Source organism: Nesoenas mayeri (assembly GCF_963082525.1).
Source record: "Nesoenas mayeri genome assembly, chromosome: 10".
Taxonomy (NCBI): domain Eukaryota; kingdom Metazoa; phylum Chordata; class Aves; order Columbiformes; family Columbidae; genus Nesoenas; species Nesoenas mayeri.
The window spans coordinates 4,928,295-4,945,972 of NC_137560.1; the positions used below are offsets into that span (position 1 = coordinate 4,928,295).

A 17,678-nucleotide genomic window follows, 5' to 3' on the forward strand; every position below is an offset into this window, starting at 1 on the left:
TTATAGCATGGACCTGGCTTTCTTGAGAGACAAGAACCTGAGTAATTTTATAGCAATCGTTGTTTCCACTGCTGAAGAGCCGTTACATCTGATAACCGTGTAGTAATAGTTGGTAAGCTCAGATCTGCTGAGATGACCTGCCTCATGGTGCTAAGGACGGGACTAATTTTAGGGAGCTATAACCATTTTGGACAGTAATAAATGCGGGGAGTCTAACCTCTAAAGCAGTTGGTTGTATGTTAAATTTGTATATGTCTATTAATGCTTTGAGGTAGGATTTTGAAAGTAACAGGTAGGATTTCAAAAGTAACATCAAGAAATCCAGGTTGGTACATTATTGATAAATCTGCTTTCTTACTCTAGTTTAACTACATCTATTCATAGTGTTACTCTAGAACACTTTTATTCTGGAATAATTGTGCCAAATAAATCCATTTTATGAATTTCGTTACAAACATGTTTCTCCATTTCACCACACTATTGAAGTTACCCAAAGGTGTATTTCCACATTGGGACCTACATCAAAGATGGACGTTTCAGGGGAAAGATAAGGAGCAATGACCAATTACTGGGTAATAAAACCCATAGACTAAAGCCTGAGGTAGTTAACTTTTGAATTTGCCATTTTGCACTTTTTCCCTGAAGGTAAATGCCTTTGTGAAGACATTTCTGCACTGTTTTGCTCTTTCAAAGCTAGATTGCTTGGTATATGCTTTTGAGCTTAATACGTTTGTTTTGCTCAGTATTATTTACTCTTTGCAGCGAGGAGCTGAAGATCCTAACTGTCGGAAAGCTGTCCTTTTAGCATGTGGCTCACCTGGAAGGGCAGGTTCCACCTGGCTGCGGCGCAGCCTCTGTGGAAGGAGAGATGGCACCGTCCTGGGTCCCACCGCGGTTCCCTGGCGAGTCCTGCTCCGTGTCCGAGGCAGATAGCCGGGGGCAGGGGCATCTTTCAACAAGACCTTATGGCTTGGGGGGGGCTTCTGGCAGGTGGGAAGAGGTTGGGTTGTCTGAGGAGACCACACAATGGGGCTTGTATCTGAACTGCTCTGACACGTACACGAGGGGGAGGATGGCGGCCCGGGGAGCCACCCACGGCACCGGGACACGCGCCCGCGGCCACACGCCCCGCATTTGGCTCCAAAGGCGACAGCTGGTGTGGCAGCGCCGTAGCCCGTTGAAGCCTCCCTGCCTGTTGCTCTTGATGGGATTTCGGGCTTTGCCCTGGGGACGCCTCGTATTTCTTGACCACCGAACCGGGGAGAACCGCCCTGCGGTGCGTGGGTGTCCGGGGGCCCGCGCGCCCCTTCCTGCCGGGCCGGCCCGCCCGGCTCGCCGCGGCGCGGGATGCGGCTCTGCCGCACGGGCCGTTCTTGGCTCGGCTCCGCCAGCGCGGAACGTCCCTTCCCGGCGCCGCTCGCCGGCCGGCGGGAAGGCGGCAGGAGGGGGGTCTCTCCGTCCCCGCCCCCGCGGCCTGCAGTGCCCCCTCCTCCCGGCCTGAGGAAGCGCCAGACCAGGCGGGCGCTCTTCTCCCCGCCGCCCCTGACCGGGGGCAGCACCTGGTCCCCCGGCGGCCGCCGCGGTCCGTCCCGCCGTGTCCCGCCGTGTCCCGCTGGCCGCCGGGGCCGGGCCGGGCCGGGGAGGGGAGGGCGGCGCGGGCCCGAGCGGCGGCGGGAGCAGCTCCCGCCTCCGCCGCCTTTGGGGGCGCCTTGTCCCGCTCGCGGCGCCTCATGGCGCGATGCAGCTGCAGTGGGAGGGAGAGGAAACCCACCCCCCTCGCTCGGCGGCCGCCTTTGTAACCGCTCAGCCCGGCGCGCCGCCCGGCCCAACGCGCTGCAGCTCGGGGAGCGCCGGAGCGCGGCGGCGGGAGCAGATGGAGCCGGAGGGTAAGGCTGCGCCCCCCGCGCCGCGCTGGGCCCCGCTGCCCGCCCGGGGAGCGGCCCCGGCGGCGGCGCGTCCGCTGCCCCCCTCGCCCCCGGGGAGAGGTTTCCGTGCGAGCTCCGCGCTCGCCCGCCAGGCGCTCTCCTCAGCGGAGGCTGGGGCGGGCAGGGGCCGCGGGGAGCGCGGGGGTCCCGGCAGGGTGGGGCCCGCGGGCCGCCCCGCTCCAGGTGTGCGAGGGCCGGAGGGGCAGCGCGGCCCGCCCGGTGCTGCGGCCCCGCCGCCCAACGCCTCCCCTCGCCGCCCGGCGGGCGCTGCCGGCGCCACGGCCCTCCTGCCGGGCTCTGCCCGCTCCTCCCCCCGCCCTCGCCCGCCGCGGGGAGCCGGGCACGGCCCGGGGCCGCGGGGATCAGGCTGCCCCGCCGGGCTGCAGCGGAGCCGCCTCAACAGATCCCGGCGACGCTTAACTTTCTTCTCCCCGCCATGAGCGAGCTGGCGTGTCTAAGGCGAACCCATTGTCAGCGGGTCCCAGCGCTCTTTAGGCCCGAGCTCTTCGGCTGGGCTGCCGAACGCTCCGGTCCCGCCGCGGGCAGCGCCGGCTGCGGGTTCGCACCGCGGGGCTCGGGGCGCTGCGGGCCCGGACACCCCTGACAGTGCTCCGAGACCGCGCCTTCCAGTAAATACGGCACCGAGCCGTGTACATGTATTTTTAGTTCTTCTAAAACCACATAAAACCAGTTCTGTTAAACACTTACTTTGGTAAGGCTGTTATTAAATGCACAGATCAAATTTATTTCCTGCCAATCCGTGTTTGGGCACTTACGAAATGCCAAGTTTTTCTCCACGCTCTCCTTTTTAAATACCTTTTGGAGCTGTTAGGACTTATAATGTAAACCATTTCTAGTTGCAAATTGGAAACCTCTGAGCTATAATGGTCTGCTGCATTTAGCTGGCTGTCTCTTGCAAGCCCCACATTCTCATGCAAAAAAAGGAAAAAAAAAAACCTTTAAAAAAGCTTATGAGATTCATGTTTAGAAAATTGGCTGATTGGCTGCATACATGGTAGCTGCTTTATAAACCTCAGTACCTAAGTCACATTTTCCATTCCAGATATTAGGAGTGGTTAAACTATGTTAAAGGGATATACTCTAGTTCTCGTGCAAGCTTTAGGGAATTTTAACACAAAGGAAAATGGCAATGTAAAAGAATCTGGGACTAACCACTTCTTGCAGTGCCTGATACACAGCAGCACCGAGGAGCAGAAGAGACTATTGGCAATTGTTAATGACCAAAACTGGTTTTGTTGTCCAAGTGGAGGAGTATGCACAATGTAAATGCGATATGTATGCTGACAAATACATCGATAAAAGTATTCTTGCATTCTTTTGAAGAAATTTATTTTTAGTAGAGAGCTAGTTTTCACAGTACTGTTAGGATGGTTTAATTATGCAGTTCATATTCAGAACTAGCAGAGCTTGTTTATAAAATCCTACCCTGAAATAAGCAGGCTGGTTCCGTTCCTGATTTAGCTCATTTATCACCCAATTCTTTATCTTTTATGCTCCTTACCTTAGTAAAGGTGGAAAAAATGCTAAAAATGAAATTAGGTTTAAAGGTATTCCTTCTTTTCAAGAAATACATCCTTATTTTAGAAAAAATGGAAGTTCTCTACCCTGCTTCTGAGGTAGGTAATGGTTGAGTTGAGCCAAGAAAGACAGTGGTGAGCTGCGGACCTGCTGGGGTTCCCCATCTGTCCTGGATCCAGGGATACGCAGTCTGACTTCTGGAACTACTCGGGTACCCATCTTCAGTACATTAAGTTTGGAGACGGGTCGTCCCGCATGGATGGAGCCTGCAGGAGCTGGAACACCAGTGTTAGCAGCCTCTCTCTCCATTGGTTATTGAAGGACCCGGGGCTCTCGTATTAGGTGCCTGTAGATAGATACATAGCCCACGCTGGGTGTGATTATGTAGTTTTGTTGACTGTGGCAGCCTTCAGTGAGAGTTATTTCTGTATTAAGTGTTCCAGCGCCTAGAGTAGGGGATCTAACAGAAGCTTTGTAGAGGATGAGGTTGGTTGCTTTTATGACTGTGATCAAATGCGCCCTGCTTGTGTAGTCCTGGCTCGAATCAATCTTGAATGGAGCTGGAATTGCCCTCGTCCAGTCCCCTTTGGTGCAGCTCCCTGCATTTAAATGTATGTCTGAAACTCTCACTGAAAATGAAGCCAGGACTCTTTTGTCCCGGAGGAGCTCTGCCTCTTTCCAAATGCACAGGTGATACCTGTCAGGTATCTTCCATGGAGATGGGGAAGAGCGACGGGATTGATAGCAGGTTGCCTTTTCCTTAAGGAAATCTAATGTAGTGTGGTAATGCCACAGAGTTCTTGTGGATGTCCCCCAAACATCAACTGAGGTGGTGTGAGGAGGTTGGGACTTGCTTGTTTGATCTTAAAGTGTCTCAGAGATGCAAGAGAAGATGTTACCGTCAAACCAGTAAAATGGTGGAGTTGAAATAGAGTGGTGATGGTCCTCGTGACTTATGGTGTGGGATGAGTGTCTGTAGCACGCTCCAGGACGAGCAACACCGTGTTAGGTCAGGAGCAGTGGAAGTGCATTGTCAAACCCTGGGGTACCGGGGAGATCTGGGGAGTCAGGATCCAAGGTGCTAATTTTTCACGTGTGCACTGTTTGCATTGCAGTGATGAAAACACTACCAACCCAGCTCAATAATAATGAATGGATACTTTTTTCAAATTGTACCCTTTTTTTTCTTTAGTTTTAGAGATCTTGTTAAGATTATCAGACATCAGTAATATCTGCAAATGGTCCTGCTTTGGTTAGTGAGTATGAGCAAGTCGTTTATATGAGAATTGAAAGGATGGAGAGTTAAATGCAACAATGTGATTAATGCTTTGTTTCCCCTCTGACTGTACACCGGTTTCTACTCAAGCTATAAACTTGTAAAATGCTTTTGAGTAAGGTTCATTTTCTTCTTCAAGCTGTTTTGTAAACATTTAAAATGTTTTTCATTTATTAAAGAATGAAAACTTGGACAATTTGAAAGTGTTTAAAAGAGGTGGCTGATAAAGCCTAAGTAATAAATACTTCTAGCTCCCAGGACTGGTTACAGATACTGTGGTAGAGATTTGAGCTATTGATTATGTAGATGTTAACTGGTCTGAGTGGGGTAAACAGTGTGGAAGATTAAAAGTAGTGATAACTACTGTGGTATTCATTTTTGTCAGTGTTATCAAATTTTAATGTGAAAATGAACATTTCCCTTGAGAGACCTTGGTTTGTGATTCTCGCATAATGATGAATATGGGTACCGTTTGCAAAACAGGTCTCTTGTTCCAAATTCTCTAAACGGGTTGAAAGTTCCCTTTAACTAAAACAACAACTTCGTATGTTTCTCAGGTGTAGAAACAGAGAGTTTGAGATAGCCTGAAATAAGGTAGCCTAAGGTACAAGTGAGAGAGAGGGCAGAGAGAAGTTGTGAGGATCTCTGAGCTCCTGGGGTGGTTCCCATGTGCTGTGGCTGCTCTCCAGCCGTGTCCCCACCACCAGCTCTCAGGTCTCATTGTCTTGTCCTCTGCCAACCTCTTCCAGCTCCCCACTGTGCACCAAACCCGGCTCCCCCGAGCACAGGACCCCAGACCTTCGCTGTGAAAATCCACCATGAAATTGGGAATAGATGTTCTCGGATCAGCGGTGCATTCTCTGGAGCATACAGTAATTGGAAGGCAGGCAGTCCCGGCACGAAACTCTGGCTGGTTTGGAGGTTATGAGCAGTGAAATCTGAGAAGGCCTTTGTTGGTGGAACAATAGTGGAGGTACACTGCAAAGTGCTTCCAGAGAAACTTTTTGCCTCTCCCTCTACTCACGCCGTTCCCGTTCCACAGCCGTCTCCTGAAAGCGAGGTTTTGTATAACTATATTTGCGTTTTGTGTCTTAAAAACTTTATAGGTCTTTGAATTTTATTTCACAGCTTGTGGCTTTTCACTTTATCTGTGCTGGCTGTCGTTAGGGGTTTCTGGTACTGAAGCTCAGTGTGTTTGCTCTGCCTTGACATTGAGCAAATGCCGTTCCAGCCAGCGCAGAGGAGAAGCGCTAACGCCTGGTGCCCTCCCCTGTGGTGCTATGTGGAGCGGCAGCCTGGCGTTCATCTCCCTTCCCTCGTTGGTATGGCCATTGCTTTTGCTGGCACTGGTCACCATGCACTTCTAGCAGAAATACCCGGGGTGTGCAGTTGTGACCTGGCTTCTCAGGGTTCAGTTACTGGGTTTAAAAGGCATTATTTAAAGCACGTTGCTTCTGTGGTCCCTGACCACTACCTCTCAAAATGCTGTTCTCTCTGCTTTTTCTTCTGCCGTCACCGACTTTTGGTGCTATTTTTGTCTTTCTGTGAAATGCAATTATGTATTTCAGGCTTTATTGGTATTACCGGCTTCCTTGTTTTCTTGGTTGCACTTTTCGTATTATTTGGCCAGTCTTAAGACCCTGGTGTGGAACAGAAAGCCAGTGATTTAGCTGCTGTGGGAGGGCTGGGTGGGGAACTGGGCAGGAAGGTTGGGGAGAGGAGGTTGTTGACACAGCATAACCTCAGTCCTCTGGTGCAGGATTCCCTGCAGGGGCCAGTTGGGGCTCAGAGAGGTGATTTCATCAACTCGTCACCTCCAGAAGATCCGTTAACAGAGGATTGAGATTCCTACCTTGGAGCTGGGATGTCTAAATAACCCTTCAGATATCATAGCATAGCACCATTTTGGTTGGAAGAGACCCTCAAAATCATCAAGACCAACTGTTACCCCACCCCTGGCACTGCCTCATGTCCATAAGAGCCTCATCTCCGCATCTGTCCAACCCTCCAGGGCTGGTGACTCCAGCACTGCCCTGGGCAGCCTGTTCCAATGCCCCACAGCCCTTTGCGGAAGAAATTGTTCCCAGATCCAACCTCAACCTCCCCTGGCGCAACTTGAGGCTGTTTCCTCTGCTCCTGGCGCTTGTTCGTGGGGAGCAGAGCCCGACGCCCCCTGGCTCCAAGCTCCTTTCAGGCAGTTCAGAGATCAGAAGGTCTCCCCTCAGCTCCTGTTCTCCAGCTGAACCCTCCAGGTCCCTCAGCCATTGCTCATAAGACTTGTTCTCTACACCCTTCACCTTCATCTCTGCCTTCATATCTTCCTTCTTATGCACACCGTGCTCCTGTTCTTCAGAGACTGATTTGATGCTGCTTCTTAGAAATTCTTCGTCTTAATGAAGTTTCACAGAGACAGTATTTTTAAGCTGGACTGCTCAATGGATAAATTTTGCGTTATGTTTGCCATTTTTCTCTCTTCAAGCATTTTGAATATTCTGTTTGAATATTCTGCACTGGGCCACTGCTTTAAGTGTACCTGCCTCTACTGTTAATTTACGGTACTCATTGAGCTGGTTAATGAATGTGAAAGGCTAAAACACACTTTGGACTCTGGTGAGACGTCAGCCTGTTATTGGAAGCCCAACCTCTATGGACGGAGCAGTTGGGTACAGCGTACAGCAGCCCCCACATCTGTGTGTGTCATCATGGCAATCTGGATGGTGATTTTTCATATTCATTCATTTCAACCTTCATATTAAAGAATTTGATTTCTAAAGGTCCAAAGAGCCTGGTAGTCCCAGAGATATCTAAAGACAGCTTGGGTGCCGGAGATTTCTCGTGTTTGTTTTAGCCCTCTGAAAAGCAGGCAGGTGTCGGACTATAATGAAGGAATTTAACACTGGGCTCCAGTTTTCTTAAACTCTTGGCCTCTTTTTGTTCTTTCTCTTTGAGCTTGCAGGCTCTGAGCAGAAATTCTCTCTCGATAACTTAACCCTGAGCAAATATTTACATTCATGAGATTCTTGCTACTTCAGCAATCATATTGGGCCTTGAGGTTGGGACAAGGTGAAAGTTACTGTACCAAACATTGGGGCTGGGGAAAAAGCGGAGAAAGGAAGCCTGAAGAAGCATCCAAATATGATTGAACCATGTTTGGTAGGAATCACCTGTTCAGTGTATTTTGCTTGTCACTCTGCAAACATTGCCTCATTCCGGAATAAGATTTGCAGAGATACCATATTTCCTGCCACTGGCCCTACGTATCTGACGGGCGCTTGTGACTTGAATTTCACCCATGTCTTCAAAATGCCAAATTAAAATGTGTGTGTAAAAATTGAAGTGAAAGGGCCACTTGAAGGGAAGACTAAAATGGAAAAGAAGGGAAAATTGGTGAGTACAATGCAAAAAAATAAGCATTGAAAGACGTGTTGAAGAAAGAGGGTTTTAAAGTCAAAATTAGTTAAGAAACCTGAAATTTGTAAAAGAGGAAACCTGTACAAGACAATGCTTGAAAATAAGCTGTGGACACTGCAGAAATGAACAGTTTGCCTGGGTACAGAGTTCCAGAGAACTGAATAACTGAGGCACAGGAGGGAGTGATCTCCCCCAAAACCAGTGGTTGAAAATACCACCAGGTCTTGGCCTCCTGTGTTTTTGTGTTCTGGATTTTGCTGTTGCCATCCAACAGCAAGCCCTGTGCTGGCTGCACGATTTCTAGGAAAGAAAGAGGATGATGATGAACTCCATTCTCGCAGCCTTTGTGGGAGGTTTCTCATGGTGGGCCTCAGCAAAGGCTGGACGCTCACTTCTCCCCAGCAGCTAACAACAGGACAAGGGGTGATGGTTTTAAATTAAGGAAGGGAGATTCGGGCTGGCCATGAGGAAGAAATTGTTGGCCCTGAGGGTGGTGAGAGCCTGGCCCAGTTTGGCCAGAGAGGTGGTGGATGAACCATCCCTGGAGACATCCCAGGCCAGGCTGGACGGGGCTCTGAGCAACCTGAGCTGGTGAAGGTGTCCCTGATCATGGCAGGGGGGGCACTGGGGGAGCTGGGAAGGTCCTTCCAATCCAGTGATGTCCAGTGCAACGCTGGGCTGTGTGTGGAGCCCCAGGGTCCTGCTCTGCCCTTGGCCATGTCCCGCAGCTGCAGCGTTGCCGAGGACGAGCTGCCGGGAGCATGCACTCGCATAGGAGAGCTGAGCGTGTGAGCCAGCCCAAACTGGGTATTGCATTCCCTCTTAAATTCGACAGAAAAGAGATTGTGCCCCTCCAGCTAAACTTGTACTGTTGGTTGACACGGTTCTGCTGGAGCTGTGGCTGAATCTACACTGATTAAAGGTCTGTCCCCCAGGCTGTAGCAGCGTATAGCTGCATGTTGGAACCGTTAGAGTTTGCATTGAAGTAGCAGATATGGTTTTTCTATTTAAATTTCTTTCCCCTTTTTTCCCTGTTTGTTGAATATCTGCGAAGCCCCAGGTTGGGGGTGGATGAGTTTTGCCTGGAGGGAGATCTCAGCCCGCACGGTCCTGCGCTCACACGGGGGTTCCCATGGAGGAGCAAACGGTGCTGCCTGACGAGCCCTCCTGCATCTGCCTTGCTAATCGCTGTTGAGATTCTTACAGCCTCCTTTTCAGCTGTAAAAATGCAGAGCCAAATATCAATCCCACCCTAATTATTATGCATTTGAGAAATGAATTTCTTAATCATTTTTTCGACTTGAGCAAATACATGTCTTGCCTTGCCATTCCTAGTTTACTAATGGAAGTGCAAGTGTTCGCAGCTATGGGAGAGCAAGATTTCCTCAAAATAGTAAAATAAAAAAATAACATTTAAGAAATCCATAGTGTCTGGAGTTGTTGGAATTTGGTCATTGATCTGAGTTACAGCTGCTTGATTTTGATGGTTGTGCAGTCAAAAAAGCGGCTTCACTTGGAATGCAGAACAGATGCTTTTCTTATTCACTTGAAAGGATAGCCTGAGTTTTTAAATGCTTTTCTTTCCCAGACCATGCAAGTCCCAGAAGTTATTTTAAAAATTGCTAATCCTCTTGTTAGGACAAAGAAACAGTGGAAGTGAATTTTGAGGGGAAAGGAACTGTTGTGTTAATGGTCCATCCTGTGTTCAAGCTCTGCCCCTGGCTACAACGCCGCTTCAGCTGTGGAGAACATGTAGCAAATGGTTATGGCATAGCTGGCACCAGGAGGGGGTGGTCTGGTTTGTGTTGGGTCCTTGGTTGGTTGGTTTTTTGTTTGTTTGGGATTTGTTCTGGTTTTTTCTTCCCTCTTCTTACCCTCATGCCCAATTGTTTTAAAATTGGATTGTGTCTTAAAGCATGAAGGTTCATAAACTTGCAGAAGTTACAGCCTTCACTGAAACAGAAATTTTCTTATGGTTAGTAAGAGATTTAGGGTTGTTAGTACATATTCTTAAAAAAAAGTTCATTTCTAGTTGTTGAGAAAATATATGCAGAGTGGTGCCCCTATTTCATTTGTATGTTCAAAGTGTTAAAATGTATTTTGACAATAAACTTGGGGAGGTGGCGGATGTTCGGCCCCACTGCAGTGTCCACAGGCAGGATGTTGCATTTTGTGTTGAAGGTGGCTCTCCCAAAGCAATCAAAAACTCGTGGGTAAGTTACTTGGGCGCTCCCTTTGCTCTCCTCCCTCCTTGTTGAATCAGGTTTCAGGCAAACCCGCTGTTGAAAGTGGTGCAGGATCTTGTGTCGTGATCTCTGGCACCAGGGCCATGTTGGATTTTCTGCTCGGTGGAGGTTCCGAAACCCAGGAGCTGTGGATGGTGTCTGTAATTTGGGAATGGTTTGGTGAAATGCTCTTAAAGATCTTAAACCCCGAGAACCCAGGTGTTAAACTTGGCTATTTGATTTCCACTACATCTGCTTTTGCACCTATATTGCTTGGCTCTCCCAAGCGGCTGCTGTAAGAATATATTCCAAATCTGCCAAACAAATTAGATTATCCTGTCTCCTGTTTCCTGATTTATCCCATCAGCTTCACCGGAGGAACCTCGAGCTCCTTGTTGAGTCCTGGTCACCTGTTTGTCCCACTCCAGGGCCCCAGCACAGTGGAACCTCATGTGCTCCCTCTTGCTGTTTCCTTTGCTCAGTGCTTTTGTCTCTCGCCCCTCCTAACATCTTGCAGTTCCGTGGTACCTTCAGGATAGTCCTGCTGACATCTCTTTCCAAGATGTGTCTCTGTTGTGGCATCTGCTTGACTGACAGTCCTTAATTAAAATGAATAAAAACCAAGTTGCCGCAGTTACAGGCCAGCTCAGCATTGATCTTCAGATCCTTCTGGTGGCCAGATTGCAAAAATGCACACTTGTATTTTCCTCCCTCTGAAACTTGGTTTTAAATCCGAAACCTTGAGATTTAGATGGGTCATGCGAGTGCATTTTGATAGCTGCGTAGTTGTGCTGCTGTTTCCCTGTTTGTGTTTGGTGTTGCTTTTTGTTTGTTGGTTTGTTTCCCCCTTAGAATTTACGTTCTTCTATCTTGTGATGGAAAAGAAGTGATCTGCAGTGTTAAATCAGACTTTTGAGCGTGTAGGATGTGGGTGTAGCTTGCAGAATTCTGGGTGTGGTGATACGATAACTAATGAAAATGATCATCGCTGTCATTCCCGAGAACTGTGCATCCTACGGGGAATCCCCGGCGCTCCCTGCAGAGCAGGCGCTTCACGCTCAAAACTGAGTTTTGCCTTTTTTATTTCACTACCTAGTGGGGAAAAAAAAGCTGAGGCTTCATCTAATGTCCATTTGATTAGTAAATCGATTTCTCATGTTGATCTATCTTTTGAAATGCATGAAAGATATCTAAAAGTCAAGCGCCATAGTTTCTAAAAATACTGCAAAATCGTCATTTGCATTGAAAGCCTTAAAATACTTTTTTTTTGGGGTGGAATATAATTGAAGTTTGTCTTTTAAAAACAGCGATTAGGATGTTAAAAGGTAGTTAGAAAAGGGGAGCAGTTATAGTTCTCATAGTTAGAAAAGGGGAGCAGTTATAGTTCTCATAGTTAGAAAAGGGGAGCAGTTATAGTTCCCGTAGTTAGAAAAGGGGAGCAGTTATAGTTCCCATAGTTAGAAAAGGGGAGCAGTTCAGCTGTAACTTGATTCCGTAACTTCCTTTTTATTTTATTTTAAAGACTTGAAAATCTGGTGGTGCTTTACGTTTTCTTAAGCTGACGATCGTGACTGCAGTGGTGTCCCCGTGCTGAAGAGCCATATGGCACACTTCAAAATCAAAATTGTTATTTTTCGGTCTGGCGTAACGATGCAAAAGAGAAAACTCAGTTATTTCGCTTATGAGCAGAGTACGCAGAGCGCTCTGGTTTTTAGTGTTTCAGCAAGTTTGTTGTTTAAAGACATGACCCAAAGGAATTTTACCTTTTTACCCTCGTGCTTCTGCTGTCAGATATAGAGGGGAGGTCGTATTTAAAGGGATTAACAGAGGATGAAGCAAGATGAAGCCGCATGTGAGCAGCCCGAGGTTGGGCCGCCATTCTTCTTGCATGTCGTACAATGTCGGTGGATAAACTGCACAGGACTCGTGTCCATCAGCCGTGTTGCGTGGCTGTAGAGACAGGAATCTGTTTGGAAAATGCTTATCCGAAAGAGAGCCCGGATGGAAAATGTTGGGGATGCTCAAGTTACTGTTAGATTTATACGCAGAGTTCTGCTTAAAATGATGCTTCTTTATTATGTGTGGTTTTAGATGATATCATGGCTGGGTAATAGACTTGTGGAAATGTGTCTGTTGAATGAATGTGTAATTAATGCTGTGTATTATGTCCAGAGTAATGTAATTCACAAGCTTTTTCTTTGTAAGAACTGCGTTTAGCAAGTAGTATTGTTCTTTGTATGTTAAGAATGTTCAGAAACTGTGTGTAGATTGTTTCACTTCCTTGTTTTGGCTCTTTTATTGGTTTTGGGTTTTAATGATGAAAACGTATTGCTGTGTCTTTAGCCAACACTTCAATACACTTTGAATTTGCCCATTCCTTGCACCTAGCTGACCTGTTCAAAATGCTTTGTGGAGCCTTCGTTTGGACTTGCTGGTATTGATTAAACTATAGTGCCTGATTTTTATTAATTTTTCTCCTTTTAAAATACATTTAATGTATTTTTAAGAACTCGGTGCTGGATCTCACAATTGCAGGATTTGAGCTAGTTTGTTTAAACAAGAAAACAACAAAAACTGGAAGTCTGCATTTTTTCTGCCTTGTTATTATTTAAGGGCAGTCGTGATAAGGTCTGATTTATGTGGGGTTTGTAACACAGTCTCAGCTATGGATTTCTACAAACAGAATGTTAGAGAGCTTAGAAGTGTTTGTGTAAGTTAGATAATGACAGTATTTGGTGCTGTGCCCTGTGTGAAATATGTAGCATATTAAATAAAGATATCGACATATCTTCTCTTATTTGGAGCTGGTCTAACGGGGTCAGTGTTGCTGTTCTTTGTTTAGGCCCACCCATTAAATCTGTCCTCTGTGTAGTCTGACTATAAGGGCTAAAACCAAGTTAAACACATTTTTAAGTTTTTGTTGTCTATTGAAATTAAATCTTGTATGGTTTTTCGTCTGGGTTTTGTAGGATGTGGTGGGCTTTTCCATATGGTTGTGGTGTTGGTTTTTTGTTAGGTAAATTGCAGTACAATCCCTTCTTGAGAGCAATGAAGAATCTGACATCCTTCCTTCCAGACTGTTTTTCAGCGCTGACAATTGTCTTCTAAATATTTGGTCCAAAGCGGCAGCTCCCGCTCCCTCAGGCAGCCCTGCTTCCCAATCCGTTCCTGGCGCAGTCGCTTTTCCAGAAGGATAATGCAAACACCGTTTCTTCCTTCCCTTAACCTCTGTCCTACTATGTAAAAATAACTATTTCTGTTTAAATTGGAATTGTTTCTTCCTGCTAGCCTCCAAATTTGGGAGCGTTCCTTCTGCTCTCTTCTGCAGCCAGGCGCTGTGAGCCTGACGGCCTGAACTAGGCCGAGGTACGGCCGGGGTGGCCGAGGTGGGGAGGATGGCAAAATCTTCATTACAAGTAGTAGTTTTGGGGTGTGGGTGGGTTGGTTTTGTGCGTGTGTGTTAGTTTTTTAAGAAGGCCTTTGAAAATAACATCATCTGTTGTACACAGGGTGAAATACCTCCGTCCCAGTTCAGGCAAACAGCAGGTCCTTGGCCATACAAGCTCAGCTTTAGTTTGCAATGCGTGTCACCAGATCCTCGGATGGATTTGCCACTAGAAAAGGAACATTATCTTTTGAATTCAGGTTGGCTAACCCCCTATTAAAAGTGGGTTTTCAGTGTTTGTAAGCTGGGGCACGCCATAGCCTTATATCATAGCCAGGAGTGTTATAAACAGTGAAATACTTTCTACTCTCTGCACAGTCGTGTTTAGTTTCATGATTTTTAGGATGACACTTCAAAAACAAGCGCTGATGCTTGTTTTTTAGTGCTGTAGGCAGCCTACGGTACAAAGCAGATCCAGTACAGCAGAAGATAAAATATTTACCAGTGTCTTGTCAGGGGGAAAAAAGGATTCTTCTGATTTCATGGTAATTCAGTCTATTCCCTTGCAGCTTTGTAAGAAAATGTATATGTATTTTGCTCAGGCTTACATTGCAAGAGACCTGAACCAAACCTAGACTTCCCTGCAAACCATGGCTTGGGTTTTTCTCCTTCATGTTCAGATGTTGAGTAATCCTTAGATTATTTTTAAAGTGTTTGAGCATACAGATAGTAAAGGAGTGTCATTGTTTAAAATCTAGCGTGCTTAACAGTTAATGATTTTCTTCAACATATCAATATCATTAGGAAAGAAAACAGGCTATTATAGGTTGTTTTCCTACTGTCTTTTCCACTCTCTAATTACAGGCTTGATATGGGTTTTATCGTTTAGGTGGCATGACGGACTTTGGTCAAACAGGGCAGGAAATGACAGGGACAAATGTTTACTGTCTGCTACACCCCTCTGTTCCAATGGGAAAATAGAAGTAGGAACAACACTTTTTTCTTTCCCCCTTCATTTTCCTCTTACTCCGATGACTGTGAGTTCATTAGAATGGAAATGAGTTGAAGAGGCTCCAGTCGCAGCTTTGGTTATGAAGAACCTGGGTACCTCTGGAAAGACTAGGCTTCTTTGAACTTGGGAGACGAGGAAAAATTGCAGCAGGCAAAGGTATCTGTCATTCTTGTGGTGAATATAAAATGTTTTATGATTAGTGGCTCAAGGGGTTACAGAAATACTTATGAGGGCTGTGGGAAAAGTAAGGTGCCGGATGCTGGAAAGTGGGGGGATTTGGGTTCTGTCAGAGAAAGGAGCTTTGCAATGATGTTATTGAATGGGGAGTCCTCTACAGCAGTTCGAGGTGTTCTGCAGGAGGTCACAGTGGTAGCAGAGATTGTCTTGGCATCTCGTAACAGCTTAATTGAGTCTAAGAGAAGTGTTTTCTGCATTTCTGGAGCTCTACTTGGCTGGTGTTGTAGGGAGCTCTGAATTGTTAATACCAGTAGGGATCCTTTCCGCCCCCCCGTTCAAGCCTGAGTTGCCCCTGTACTGTCAGCATACTTGCCACCAACAGTACAGGCGATGCTAGAAATATGTGTATTTAAGGAATCTGGACGATGTATGTCAGAAGATTTCTTTACCTAGAAGCTGGTGCTGGGGCAGAGTTCTGTCTGTTTGTATTGAAAAAACTGGCATTTAATTGAGTCCTCAGAAGACCATAGATCTCTACTGGAAAAAGTGGGTGTTGTAGGAAACTCTAGATATAGCCATGCTAATTCTCGTAAATCTCTCAGCTTCTTTCCATGCCCCTAAACACAGGGTTTGCAATCCCTAATGGGGTATGAAGACACTGCATTGAAGTGGCTTTACTTGGCACTGTGTTAAGACATTCTGAGGCCTTGAGCCGTAACACAACTTGGTTCTGGCACCGTTGCTGCGCTGCAGTTTGTGGAGGAGGGCTCCTCTTATCCTGTGTGCGGAGTTAGGAGCTTTTTATCCTACTAGGACTAATAGCAAGACCGTATCTCTACCTTGGAGCACCAGAGGTACATTCATGGGGCAGTATACTGATTATTATATATATATTTTTTAATTAAATATTTTAACCTCATTAGTTACCTTAAGTGTTTTTAGATTTCACCCAAAACAACTGGTGTGGAACTTGGAGGTTGCTGGGAGGTGAGGTGTGACCATTGTGTCAGGTTTGTCTGCAGTTAGGCAGACCATGTTTTGCACTTGCTTCACAGTTTTTAATCAGGAGAACTAGAAACTTGGCCTGTTTCAAGTACTGACTTACACTGTATTATTTAAACAACTGAATGTTTAGATGTTAGCATACAGTACATGCGCTTTAATCTGACTGTGAATCAGCTACCTTTGAATTGAGCCTTGAGGTAATGCTTTTTGGTCTTTGTCAGCACAGTTGGATTTCTGACAGCGATTGAGAAAGCTGAGAAGAGGATTGGCTTTGTTTCCTCTGATGTATTACAGTATTTTGTCTCTTCCTTACCTCATCTGGGGCAGTTGAGGATTTTATTTGGAGTCTGAAAAAAAAAAAGGATTAGATTATTTGAACTGGCTGGAAACTGCTGGTCTTGGGAGGCTCAGCTTTAAGCCTGCCCAAAAGCTGGGGTTGGATCTAGGCTAGCTTGTTACTAGCCAGGCAGCTCTTTGCATGAAGAACTGGGTCTGCTGGTGTTTTGGATAACCTTTAGGGTTTCAACTTCATTTTGAGTGTGTAAGCATAGAGTCTCCCTTGCAGCCGGGTGGATAAGCTCTCCTGGCATCGGCGTCTACCAAGAGCAGCTGTGACCTGGGATGCACAGGGGAGCAGTCCATAACAAACAATTTATCCAGCGGGTGCTGCCCATTAGAAATCCATGCTGAGAAGTTTGCCCTCACCTCCTCCTGAATAGCCTGGACTTTGTTTAAAAATCTGCTGCAGTGGTAGGTTCTCTCTTGTGTCAGATTTGGGAAAAGACTGGGTTTGGGGAATGGAATGGAAGAGAAGAGAAGAATAATTTCAGTTGGAAGAGACCCTCAGGATCATTGAGTCCAATCATAACCCAACTCTAGCACTAAACCGTGTCCCTAAGAACCTCCTCTAAATGCCTTTTCAACCCCTCCAGGGATGGTGACTCCAGCACTGCCCTGGGCAGCCTGTTCCAATGCCTGACAACCCTTTCCAGGAAGAATTTTTTCCTCATATTGAATCTAAACCTCCCCAGTGCAACCTGAGGCCATTTCCTCTTGTCCTATGACTTACTACTTGGGAGAAGAGACCGACACCCTCTGTGCTACAACCTCCTTTCAGGTAGCTGTAGGCAGCAATAGGGGGAGTCATATAAACAATTCTTGCAGCATTTTTGTTCCCGGTTCAGGAGTGGGAAGCAATTCCACTTGTTATTGTCCCTATTGACATGTATTCTTAGGTTTTAAGGTTTAGCAGTAGGTTTTCCTTAGGTAAAACATTTAGGTTAAATATATCAAAGAAAATAAAAAATAGCTCCTGTTGGCTGTGTCTCCATCAGCAATAAATGCAGCCTATAGAAGTGAATCCATGGAAGGAAACTGGTGCTGAGGACCCGGCATCTGCCTGGTGTGTTTGAAGGGTTTTTAGGTGAGCTCTCGCCTGTTTGCTGGTACGCACTGGGTGTGCTCACATACAGTTAATTAGAAGATACTTGGAAGAACTTAGCTGAAAGGAAAAATCACTAAAAGAGTCTTGGTTTTGACAAAACCAGGACATTGCCTCTCCTTGTGTCACTGCCTCTTCTGTCAGAGGAGTGTGGGCTGGTTGTGTATCCAAACGGTGTACCTCGCTCATCGAGTTAATTTTGGATTAATTACTTGAACTTGATGGACTCCAGCTTCCGTAGACTTTGGCAGACAGGACCATGTTGTGGAGGCTGGGTTGTTT

The 17,678-nt window shown here is 46.6% G+C and overlaps 1 protein-coding gene across 1 annotated transcript in view; it reads left to right on the top strand.

Moving 5' to 3' along the window:
• Window positions 1–1,738: 1,738 nt before the first annotated feature.
• The window catches only part of FGD3 (FYVE, RhoGEF and PH domain containing 3), a gene marked incomplete at its 5' end in the record, with an annotated part of 103,941 nt that continues 88,001 nt past the window's right edge, over window positions 1,739–17,678 (top strand). Inside the window, one exon of the mRNA XM_080350424.1 lies at window positions 1,739–1,886. Within this exon, the coding sequence (XP_080206550.1) occupies window positions 1,739–1,886 (148 nt within the window). The remainder of the gene's footprint in view (window positions 1,887–17,678) is intronic.